The sequence below is a fragment of the Daucus carota genome, chromosome 5, assembly GCF_001625215.2.
Source record: "Daucus carota subsp. sativus chromosome 5, DH1 v3.0, whole genome shotgun sequence".
In the NCBI taxonomy this organism is placed as follows: Eukaryota; Viridiplantae; Streptophyta; class Magnoliopsida; order Apiales; family Apiaceae; genus Daucus; species Daucus carota.
Genome location: NC_030385.2, coordinates 8,355,687 through 8,368,090, shown reverse-complemented (window position 1 = coordinate 8,368,090; position 12,404 = coordinate 8,355,687). Strand labels below are relative to the sequence as shown.

The 12,404-nt window shown below is 35.7% G+C and overlaps 2 protein-coding genes and 1 long non-coding RNA gene across 4 annotated transcripts; 1 reads left to right on the top strand and 2 right to left on the bottom strand.

The window, feature by feature from the left end:
* Positions 1–1,514: 1,514 nt before the first annotated feature.
* Positions 1,515–4,440, bottom strand: LOC108221925 (myb-related protein 2). Of its 2 annotated transcripts, none has more exons than XM_017395783.2 (7): positions 4,188–4,440; positions 3,868–4,084; positions 3,709–3,785; positions 3,351–3,408; positions 3,179–3,263; positions 3,027–3,096; positions 1,515–2,645 (listed from the first exon to the last, which is right to left on the bottom strand). In XM_017395783.2, exons 2-7 carry the CDS (start codon positions 4,076–4,078, stop codon positions 2,022–2,024), a joined length of 1,125 nt encoding a protein of 374 aa, XP_017251272.1. In that variant the 5' UTR covers positions 4,079–4,084; positions 4,188–4,440; the 3' UTR covers positions 1,515–2,021. The 2 variants fall into 2 exon arrangements, with proteins under 2 accessions (XP_017251272.1, XP_017251270.1); XM_017395781.2 differs by having other exon boundaries at positions 3,179–3,266; positions 4,188–4,345.
* A 12-nt stretch (positions 4,441–4,452) lies between these two features.
* Positions 4,453–8,192, top strand: LOC108222640 (uncharacterized). The gene is made up of 3 exons (XR_001807025.2): positions 4,453–6,525; positions 6,787–6,984; positions 7,640–8,192. It is a non-coding gene; the product is annotated as an uncharacterized LOC108222640 (long non-coding RNA).
* Positions 8,193–9,827: 1,635 nt separating this feature from the next.
* Positions 9,828–12,152, bottom strand: LOC108220941 (NAC domain-containing protein 46). The gene is made up of 3 exons (XM_017394840.2): positions 11,764–12,152; positions 11,144–11,448; positions 9,828–10,696 (listed from the first exon to the last, which is right to left on the bottom strand). The coding sequence occupies exons 1-3, from the start codon at positions 11,957–11,959 to the stop codon at positions 10,064–10,066; spliced, it is 1,134 nt and encodes a 377-aa protein (XP_017250329.1). The 5' UTR covers positions 11,960–12,152; the 3' UTR covers positions 9,828–10,063.
* Positions 12,153–12,404: the final 252 nt, after the last annotated feature.

Here is a 12,404-nt window from a genome sequence, read left to right as displayed (position 1 = left end):
CGAGCTTCAAATTACTCGGCTCGTAAGGTTCGCGAGCCTTATCGAGCCTCTATTATTTTTTAATTTTTTTATTATAAATATATTTTTACAAATATATTTAATATTTTATTTATAATTTATATATTTAATCGAATCGAACTCGAGTCGAACCGATCATATTTCGAGTTTTTCTCAATATTTGGTGACTCGATTCGAGCTTTCGAGCCGAACTCGAGCCTATCGAACTATTTACGAGCCGAGCTTCGAACTTGAAATTAAAAGCTCGGTCGAACTCGAACTCGAGCTCGAGCCCCGAACTTTTCAGTCGAGCTCGAGCCGAGCCTGATAGTGTTCGGCTCGGCTCGGCTCGTTTACACCCCTGCTCTTGACTGTCAACTTAACTGAAAGTAAAATTTGTGACAAGGAAAAAATAAAAATTCTAATTTATAAAATGATTTTAATTATCTAATATATATATATATAATAATATGCCCGATTAAAATTATAATAAATTATATGAATTTTTCTCAAAAAAAAATAAATTATATGAATAAATTCTGACACATTGATACTATATTATTAAATAATTAAATCGAATATGTAATATCATTTATATTAATTTCTTGCTTGTTTCGGAACAAAGACATTAGAGTTAAGAAGATTCACGCTTATTAATTCTAATTTTTTATTCGAGTTCTGTTTTATATTTATAATTTATGCATCTGTCTATAACTATTTGTCAAATATTAATATATGCTATTGATAATAGTATTTTTAATTTTTGATATGTTTTTCTTTTTTAAGCAGCATACTTGAGGAATGATCGAAAAAATGATCATACACAAACGAAAAATGGTCTTAGATAACACAAAATGGAGATCACACAATGGAGATCACGCAACAACGGAAGTAATGCCCGAAATAATTGATTGGAGAAAAATGACCTCAAATATCAGTTATTAAAGTTAGGGGGGTGTATTCGATTGGGATTTTAATGGATTGTTTTTAGTCTATGGATTTTAATGGATTGTATGAGATTTTGATTTTGTGTGGATTCTTGATAAAATGTCGCAGAGTTGATAGGATTTAAGTACAATGCTTCAAAATCCCATTGATTTTGATGAGATTTCAAAAAACTTAAAATACACTGAAGAATGCCACAAAATCCATCATTTTATTAAATGCAAAAAAATCCATCAACATTTGAATACCATCAGATTTTAATGGATTTAAAACAATCCCAATTGAATATCATCGGATTTTAAAGCATAATTTAAAATCCCAATTGAATACCACCAGATTTTGTAGCATAATTTAAAATCCCAATCGAATACCTCAAGATTTTAATGGATTTCAAACAATACCAATCGAATACCCTCGGATTTCATGAATGCAAAAAAATGCTTTAAAATCCCAATCCAATACACCCCTCTAAATTTTCAATTTGAGAAGATCGTGCAGCGTTTTATTGTTTTAACCCCAACAAAATGCTACAACGTTCCATTATTTGAAGCGTTTTGTATGAATATCGTTAATAAATGATAATCAAGACTCATTTTTTTGGATCATGATATTCAAGACATTAACAATAAATATAGTGATAACGGGGTCAAGGCCCTGTGAAAACATGATCAAACTAAAAGAAGGATGACCAAATTATATCTACAGATAGTACTATAGGTTGTTTGTTTCTGCTTTACAGGTTATTTGATGAGCTCGGGGCTAGGAGTGATCGAACCCTCCCTGAATTTTCAGGTGACTTCTGTTTTTTCCTTGCTCAATGGCTTCTACTTTGTGGTTCAGAGCATAAGAAATTTCGCGGAGACTTTGTTATGTGTATTTTATTGCCGCAGTCTTAACTTCACTGCAGAACTTCTTGAATACGATCACAACTGCATACATTAGTGTTACAGACCAACATTACAGTTGGATATGTTACTGTTACGGTATACGTGTTTGTAAACCAAAGATCTGATGGAGTAGAGTCCTCCTTATCTTTACTTTAGTAACCATTTGCTTTTACACGACTAGTCCTTTAGGAATTAGGACCAGCTGAAACCATTCAAGTCGAAGTGCTTGCAATTTGAAGCGGCATCGCTATCATCATGGATATTCAGGTCCAACTGTGGGGCTGAGTTAGATATCTGAAAGCCTTGTCTTGATTTCCTGTCCTCTTGCTTAACTGGGTTTGTTCTCTCATAAAAGAGATTAGCATCAATATCCCTTTCCTCCATTTTTTCTTTAACTCCGACGCTCATTGACAAGTCACTGGCATGAAGCTGCATCTCGTATGCTTTATCTGTATTCTGAACTATAGGAGACATGAAGTTCCTGTTCTCTTTAATGTCTTTGCTCCATCTGTTTTGTATCTCTTGGCCCTGTTGGGAAACTTCATATGAGGTCAAGCAGCTTTGTATCGAACAATCTGTAGGCTGCTTTGCTTGTATTTGTTGTGGATAGAAAGTAGGAACTTCTATCATTCCTGAAAATGCAGAATCAAGGGACTTGGTGGATACGTTTGAGACTAGTTCGGATAGTTGGACCTTGGCAGCTTCTAGTCCTACTGTGCCCAAGTTCTGTTTTCCAAGAGTATCTTGAGCTTTTTCTAGCACTGTTTGTAAATATTTTCCTTGAGCTTCTATACGAAGCTGCAGATGTCGTTGTACCTGTCATTTAGAACATAACTGATTAATAAGGTTCCTTATTGTGTTCAGAAACTTGGAATCTAATTGAAATTCTGAATTTGGTACAAAAACATGTTAACATAAGCAAACGAATTTGGATTGATTCCAACACATTTATATATAAACATAAGTATGTGAACTTTAAATGACAACTCAATTCATGTCATATGAAATGAATTTCCTGTTCCCAAACACACTCTTACGGGGTTTAGGAGGAAGGAACTGATTTTTTTATATAGGTTATAAGACTGTGTTTGTCTGACGATTCATTCTGTTATGTTGATTGTTGACTATGACATATATGCAAATATCCCGAGGTTATAACTCAAGTTAACATGCAATGATTATTTTAAAGTGTCATACCTCAAGCTGTTCATGAAGCCGTCTCTGCACTTCGATTTGCATCTGGATTGCGTCACCTATGTGTAAATTTCTGCATAGAAAATCTCGATATTAGAGTAATTATATGAAATTTAGAACTACAAATTATTGGTATGTGATTCTTGCATGCCTACTTATTTGTTTGAGGTCCTTGGTCTGAAGTGCTTATGTGAGGTCCAGGTGAGTCTGACATCCTTTCCCCTGCCGGTGCAACCGTTGCTACTGAAGAAAAATATTGTTATGTTCTCTTGACAATGAGTGGTAGATATTATTATAAGCATGTCTGATTAAACTTGAGAAGCTCACCAATTTTGTTAGCCCCATTATTTGCCTGACCATGCAGATTTTTGCTGAGCCTGTACTTCTGCCAGTCAAAAGGCAAGAGTTAGTTTCCAACTTGTATGTGTTATTTCTGAGGAATGTAATACAGAATAAAAATTTGAAGAAATCAGTGCTTTTTGTATTCTCTAGATTGCTTCGTTCCACAGTATGCAAATCAAGATTGGAGTTCGACTGCGGATGAAAGGAATGACGAATGCATTTGTTTATGTTGTCAAATATGTGCTACATATTACCAATTACTGTAAGAGGTTGCTTAAACTTGATCAAAAAAAAGAAAATCATGAACAGGCCCTGAATGTTAATTATAGCTGAATATATATACCTGAAGGTGACTCTTAAGATGGTACAATGTAAGTCCCTGAATCCCCATTAGTTTTAAAACTGATTTTGGTGTAGCCTCTGCAATAGAAGGAAAGATTATTGTTAAGCAGTGTTGCTACTCTATGGTAATCTCAAACATTATTGTATTCTATGCACTCACTGTCTGCTCCACCAAGCTGATTGACTGCCTCGATGAATCTCTCATGAAGGTCTGGGGTCCACTTCAGTCTGGGCTTTGCATCTGTTGAAAGGACAAGTCCCGAATCTCCTGCAGCATGCCCACCTTGCAGGAACAGATGCCTTTCCGGAGTAATGGACATTCTTGAGGTAGGCTGCATATTGTTTGCGTGATAATGTTGATGATGATACATTTTTGCCTTCAAAAGGATTTCCTTATGGTTAGCATTTGGATAAGAGCACAACAATATGATGCGAAGAAGTAAGAAATAACTTTGTAAATTGCCTGCAAGAACTTCTTACTTGTTTAGTATCCTTAGGCTGAATTTTGAAACTTTATGTTATATTATGCAATACAGAAACCTGATCCTTGGTATGCAGAAACTAAGAAAAAGAGAAAACTGTATAAATTGTGTGCTGCAGACCTTATCTATGACCTATTTTATATGACCAATTCTCACAGTTAAGGTTGTGCTCAAGCATGTCCTTATAAAGCAAATGGAAGGACTTTAGGGTTAAGGGAAGGGGGTTCTCACATAGGCACAGAATCTTGGACAGCCCAATCCAATCCTCACAGCAACTCAGAAAGATATATTGTCCTTCCAGTCCTGAGCATCTGCCGGACCTACTTTGGAACATCACCTTTTTCTATTCTCAGACGGCCCTATCAGTCTAAATTACTCGATGTGCTGCTACACTTGACACCCTACAATAGATACCGGAATCAATCCACCAGACTTTTGTGTGCAATTATACTAGTTGGGGAATCTTATTCATGATTTTTGGAGTAGAATATTTTGACCTGATTGGAAGATTTCACTCGCTGTCACTGTAAAACTTTAAAGCCGTCATTTCTTCCTCATAAGAGGTAGATACATAACCTGATAAACACCTATCATTTTCTTTCTAATGGACTACTCACTTCTTAGTAATTCTTGTCAAAGTTTATGTTCATTTTCAGTTGCATTGCAAAAACTGACTAGCTTTTGACCCGAACAAATATATACCACTTGTGTTCCACTATGAAAGGTCTCGCTAGAATAAAAATGTACGCAGAACTTATCACTACTCCAATGATAGGTTTTCTTACTAGAAGATTACAACCGTTTAACTTGGAGAATGGAGAAGAAGATTCTCTTGGCTGGAGCATCTGAAACTCAGAATTGGATACAAACTGGAGAAAGGTAGAAAAGTTGAAAGATGCTCCTCTTTAAGATTGTCTGAAGAGCCAAGAATGGAATAAGGAATACATGCAATTTTGTCTCCTTCCATATCTTTGGTACTTATTCAGCTTCGATGGAATTTAAAAATCATGGAATGAGGGCCCCAAATAAATCTGTAATTATTCTTCAACTGGAATAAGGAAGCTTGCCCTTTGTTGAAGTTAATGCCTGGCCCTACAATCTACAGAGGGAAAAGAAAAATGGTTGTACTTGCTCCATACTTGCATTTGATGTAAAGTATGATTAGTCAGTGGCTTTGAGATGACCAATTTGCCTTTCACTTGACCTGAGCAATTGAGCCCTTGGTTGGGTTTGCAGATTCACTTGCATGAATCTAAACATCTTTCTTTGTATACTTCAAACTGTTTTGATGTTCTCTGCTTTCTTTAAAGCTTGCAAGTAGTTAAGCATGTGTCTTTAAATACACATAGATGTTATTCTGTGTATGGTTTTACAAGTTTTCTATTAAATGTTCTAATATATATATGCTGGTATTGCTTAATATTTCATGGCTATCATGCAGGTTTTGATCTCTTGTTAATTTTATTATCTATTCGAAGCAGCAAGCTTTTTTGCATGGTATAATTATTTCATTTTCAGCTATAGCACCTTATTCCCTTATGATCTATTTAGAATATGAAATATAAAATCCAAAGATATGATAAACAGATGAAACAGCATAAAATAATATGACAGAAAAAAGGTATTAGTTCTGCCAAGTCACTGTTATTCTAAGAATGGTAGATATTAGAGCTGAATTAAACTAGGATATATGAGAGCTACAGGTGCCGGTGTTTGGTAGCTAAGTTTGGACTTGTTCTGAGATTATGAACATAAGTGAGAGGCGATATCTTCATAAACTGTTTTTAGCTTCCAACTGCAATATGTAAATTAACAATTAAGTATGACATGTTAAAATTTTTATACCATTTCAAGAATCTGTTTGGTGCCTCTTGATGAGTATGATTCACAAACACAAAATACGAAAAAAATAAGAATAAAAACCTTAATAGTTTGCTGGCCCTTGGATGAGAAAATTTTGCACCAGAACAGGGTTATATGTCTTGCAGTTTATAATATAGACGTTACTGTACATACATCTTCTCTGTTATTTCTTATCAGTATCATAGCTTATGCCATTTTCTGGATGCTAATTGATGCAGAAGCAATCTGCGCTAGAACGTTCAATATGAATAGCAATTACATGACTTATAATATATGTACCGGTTAACCAACTCCAAATTTCCGGATTCTATTTCATATGCTCATTTATTGCGATGCTAAAATTTTGGGTAATGCGGTTTCTGAACTGTAATATGGTTTTGTAACTTTTGTTGTGTTACAGAGAGAGCTGACATGTTACTACTATAAGTTTCAGTTGTGGTGCTATGAAGGACTCAATTATATTTCCAGTAATGGTACATGAAAAATTCTTTTCTTTTCCTTGATGTGGATATAAAGCTTTGCTGTGATTGACTCTCCTGAGTTTCTTTAAGCATATGGTATGAGGGAAGTATATAAGCTTAACCAATTACCGACTGCTTCATGTAACGCAGGATCTTGTATTCCTGAGTGTGTATTAGTGTATATATTCTCCACTTTAAGAGATGGAAACATGGCTGTACTTGGAAATTACCTTTTTAAGGCCCTCTCATGTACAATTCTAGTTTTCTTTGCAGGACCAGATGAAACTTAAAAAAGTAACAAGAATGGCATTTTACATTGGCCTGTCAATCATTAGTGAAAATGTTTGTCAGTGCCAGATGCTCATTGGTTTGTGATCTATTGACCACATCTGACAAGGATCGGCGGGAAAATAAAGAAATAAATGACCACGGAATGATATTCTCTTTAGGAAAGTTGGGAGAGATTCTAAGGTATGAAACTTGAGAATCTTAATTCAGATTAAAGTCTCTGGGGTTGGATTGTATTCTGAAGCCAAGAATTTTTTCATATTCTTTCTGCTCAACACCACGAAAAATGGGTTCCCACTTCCTACCAATTTTTACTTGTATCTAAATTTAGGTGGATAGATTAGGATTGATGCCTTCCAACAATCACAATCTATAGTTGTGCTCTTACGACTACTAATACTTTCTTAACTACTAATAAGCTATCTTAGAAGAGAATGAAAAACTAATTAGGGAGGATCAGATAGTCTGAAAACTGCAGGTTTATAATAAAGAAAATTAGAAAAAATTGAAAAATGATCCGACTTAAAACTTCTCCTATAAACCATTCAAGCTACTCAAATTTATTACAACAAAGTGACTATGAAGGGTCAAGTTTCGCCCTTTCCTCTTTAACCCTTCCTGCTGCCGCTGCTGCTAGTGATTGGTGCAGGGCAGTAGCGGAGCCCAAACATCGGATGGTCCGTGTCCTTTTAGCCTAGTAAATCTTTACTGATTTTGTTAGTGCAGTTGAGTAACTGAGTTGATTTGTCACATGTAAATTTACATGGGTTCTACTTTTTGGACCAGCAAGATATTTTTTGCAACATCTTCTCTAATTTATCTCCTTTCTTATTTTCAGTGGACTGTGCTCTGGGATTTATATTACACAGCCTACACTGCACATAATATTAATCATTGGTACATCTGGACAACATCATCCACCCTGGGGACAATGTGTGCAATGCATCTTAACCGGAGCAAACTATTTAATTTGGCAATCATCCATGTCTTGAAAAGTTGAACCTTCTGTAGTGGAAACTGAAATTCACTGCAACAAACTAAAGGTGCCAGCTGTAACTTAGCCTCTCTATTTTCGTCTCAACGGTGACAACTACGGATAAAAGCTATGTTGCAGTTTTAGTTTTAACTAGGACTCAAAGCCATATAACCAACCAAAACCTGACCATATTTTCGTTTATATTGAGCAGTATCTTCTTTATTAGACATATTTACACATATTCACAGAACATGTTTTAACTAATATATTATAATAATAATATTTTTTTTATTTTTTTATAATTAATAGCATGGGAGATGTTCTTATTTTGTGAGCATCCAGAGAGGCACTACTTGGCATTTGCCAGCGTTTGAACATATGATTTGTATAACTAGCTCCGGAAGCAATGCAGTTTTGTAAGAACCTTGTACCTGGTACAGCTGTATATAAACCCCGACCTTGACTATGGCCCTGTTTGGGAATTAGCGGTTAGCTGTTAGCGGATTGAATCAGATGTTTTGACTAGCTGATTGAAGTAGAAGTTTTGACTAGCGGATTGAATTAGTTGTTTCTCGTAAAACTGTTTGGTAAATAGCTGGTTGATTAGCTTTTCTGACATAAACCAAAACCTCAAACCCAAAAAACTCCTCAAAGTAGCTTTTTTAGAATTAGCTTTTTGGATCCAAACCTCTATTTCAATCCGCTAACTATCAAACACTAATTTTAGCGGATTCTATTGGTCAAACCTCTAAATACCTCACGCCTCTAATTTTGCTCCAAACCTCTGACTTCCAAACAGGGCCTATATAAATTCCCATACCCACAAGCACCTCCGTTATACTACAAAAAGGAATAGATGCCAAGTGTGTACCATGTTTGTTTAAACACGATGGTCGTTAGAGTAGAAGGCACATTTAATTTGTTACAGCGCAGAAACTATAAATGTATGTGGATCCTAGTGAATTACTTTCCGCAAATTGAGCTTAATAATTATGGTCTTGGCCGAGGTTATATAAACTTGTACTAGCATTTGTCTCTTCAGTTTGAAGAAAAGGCCATGTAAACCTGACCGTTTTACTGAAATCATATGCTTTCTTAATACAGAGAGAAAAAAGGTAACCTCATAATCAGAATTGCGGCACAATACACGGCTAAAGTGGTTGGATTCAGATATTAGTTAAGACGGGTGTTTTCTGACGCACTTAAACGAGGGACATTAAGCAACATGTATTTGTAATGCCCCCAGCGCATCACATGATTCATTCACACTCAGAACACTCAAAGATTCTTCACACAGATCATCTTTCAACTATCATCTGTTCTACACTTAAGGTGATTATCAAGAAAACGTGTCATCAAACGCTTAGTGCCAAAGTTAAGTATGCAGATAATATTTTGAAGCCTTTTAATTTCAGTTTGCCACACTTTTTAAGCCTTCTACCACAAAAACATACAACATTACATCAGCATGTTGTGTGCAAAATTCCTGGCGGGATTTTAAATATTTTGAATATAATAACAAAAGCTTTTTACTCTAAGAGTTAGAAATAGATATTAAATTTGCGAAGCAGAGATTATCTGGTTTTCCTAAAAATTCTTAGAACACGAGACTTGAAAAGTTCAGGCTGTTGAGCGTGATGTGTTAATCCAGTCGTAAGTACTTATACTTTGTCATGTAAGGTTTTGGTTCAATTCAATTCTTGTTCAGTGTTCACCTCAGAGAATTATTAGAACGGATACTACCATTGATATCCAACTCTGATGGTAACAGATTACATGAGCAGTATCCCCTGCACGAATCAAATTCAACTGATATCCAACTCTGATCCGTAACAGATTAATATGCATATGCGATCAGCTTAGTTCAGTATTTCAATTACATGGAAATGGGAAAATATTGGCCGAAACTAAGATAGCCTGCCTAAGATCATGATGTGTGCATCAAATTAAAGAAGAAATCGAATTTGTGTATTACTGGTATGAATAAGTACAGAAAATATCTATCACTATTGATGACTAGAAGGAATTGTACAAAAAATAAAAAAAGAAATTCCAACAAGAAGCTAATTAAGCTATATATACATCAATAAATTAAAATTCGAACTGCATGAAGAACTTTCCTATTGGAGTAGCTATCCTCTAAAATGATCGAGGACAGCATGATCCGACCGGTATATATTTCCCAATAAATAGCTAGCTAGCTGATTGATTACAATGGAAAGACCTAAGCAATTAATAAATTAAACAAACATATAAAGATAATTTGGAGCACAAATAATGCTAAACTTATTGAAAATCCCAGAAAGGATCAAAATCTGCAAGATGGCTAGCTGAAGTACCCTCAGCATCTTCATTATAAGTAGGTTTGCTTCTATCCATTTGTTGCTTGGAGGATATCTCAGCCGTCAATTCAGTGCTGAGTCCGGTGTCTTGAGAACGAGTGAGATTCGACGAGTACTGCTCCACCTTGCACTGCCGTTTATTAGGCACAGAATCGAACCTCTGTTGGTGCAAGTAATTACCGAGACTAGAAGATGCTTGGTAAGGAAAATTCACATTTTGAGAGTAAAACATGGTGTTTGGCACTTGATCATAACTGTAAAAATGAGTATTTTGAGTTATACCGGGAGCAGGGGCCATGTAGCCATGCTGTTGCATTTGGTTGGTAAATTTTTGGTCGGAGGATCCAAAAAACGAAGGCGGATATATTGTCCCTTTCGAATCTTGTAACTGATTAGTGGTAACCGTATCAGTAGTCGCGTTGATGTTTGCATTGGCAGCGTACGGAGAATCCACGAGTGGTGGCAGAGAATTACTGTCCAGAAGGCCTTCCACAAAGGAGTCCATTGAGTTTTTCTTGTTGATCAGAGGCGCTGTCGTCGCATTCTTATGAAAAACCTTGCACACAACCCATTCATCCTGCAGCAAATATAAACACGCGTTGTTGAGAACCAGTCCATCTAAAAACCTTAATGTTACAGGAAGACCCGAATAAATGCTATGCTATATTTCAACACGTGTTACCATTATCACGTGCACCCACCGAACAACTAAAAGAGATATTGAAATATAAAAATCAACATAACAGCTGTTTTTTACGAATCTTCTTTTGACAATTTGATGCAGTATTCATTTCATTATACATGTCAAAATCATATGCAGTGGGCGAGATTAGAAGAAATACAAACTAGGGTCAATATTTCTGGGTGTTAGTTGAATAGTCAAAACAAAGTTGGTTTGGTTGGGTTATATTGCATTAAAAACGTGTTCCTTTTATTTCCTATGAATTGCATAGGCAAAATAATAGTGCTTCCGTAATAACCAACTAAAAATAGAAACAAAACAAAACAGAAAATACGTACGTACCTTTGCAGCTGTTTTATTAGCAAAGTTCTGGTAAGATAATTTTCCTTCCACTCGAAATTCATGCATCACCCAGTTGGATTTCTCTCCTTTGGGAGCTCTCCCTCTGTAAAACACCAGAGTTTTTTTCATCCCCACCAGCTGCTGTCCGTCGCCGCGATTTTTGGCCTTTCGGTAGATCTCCTTGTCTTTTCCGGTAGCTTTCCAGTATCCTTGTTCTGTAGCCCTGTTTGTTCGCATCCCCGTAGGATACTTCCGGTCTCTTTGGCAGAAGAAGAACCATTCCTTCTCTCCCATCTTTGCTTTCTCTGCAAGTAATTGTGTGAAAATTATAAGCACATACATACCACCTCTAGCTCCAATACATTATAGTAAATTTTGGCGTGTAACTACAAGAAACTGGTCCATTTACGACGGATAACTTACGACGGATCTGCGGCGCGCATAAATTTCCGACGGAAATCAAGTATCCGTCCGATAAGTAAATTGGCTTATTCAAATATTTTCCCCAAATTTCCATCTATAAAAATTTACACGACTGAACTACAAATTACATAATGTCTCATGGCACTATAATCCACCGTAACACGATTTAAACCGAATTAAGCAATATAAAGACTTACTTGGTAAATCCCATGGCTCAGACTTATTGAGATCAACTTCTCCAACAGCAGTTGCATTGAATCGGGGGTTGACAATCTTGGGTGCGAGATAATGAGTTATAATCTCCTCATCTGTGGGATGAAATCTGAATCCTGGTGGTAAATTCAGCAGCTCTTGCTCACCTTGTTGATCAACCACTATTGAACCTCCTTCCATAAATATTTTTACTAATCTCAAACTATATATAATATAGGCTCTCGATTAGCTTTATATATATATATATAGATTTCTGATAACGTAAAAACCTCTTGGAAACAATTTGTTTCGAGAGAGAAGAAGCTGGAAGCAGCAGTTTAAAAAAGAAGAAAGGAAAGGCAGGCGAAACAAGGGGTTTAAATAGGGAGAAAGCGGCGTAGGCAATAAGAGTTAGATACGTCTGCTACAAGGAACTAGTTGAGCTGAAATGGTGGTTTGTACTCCCTCCGTTCCAGCAATTTTTTTAGTTCACCGTTTGTATGTATCTTAAGACTCCTGAAATATAATTTCATAATAGTTTTCTAATTTTTTTTTCCTGAATAAATTTAAACATAAAATTTTTATTCAAATAAAAAAAATTAAAATGAAAAATTAACATTAAATTATATTTTATAAAAATCTCAAA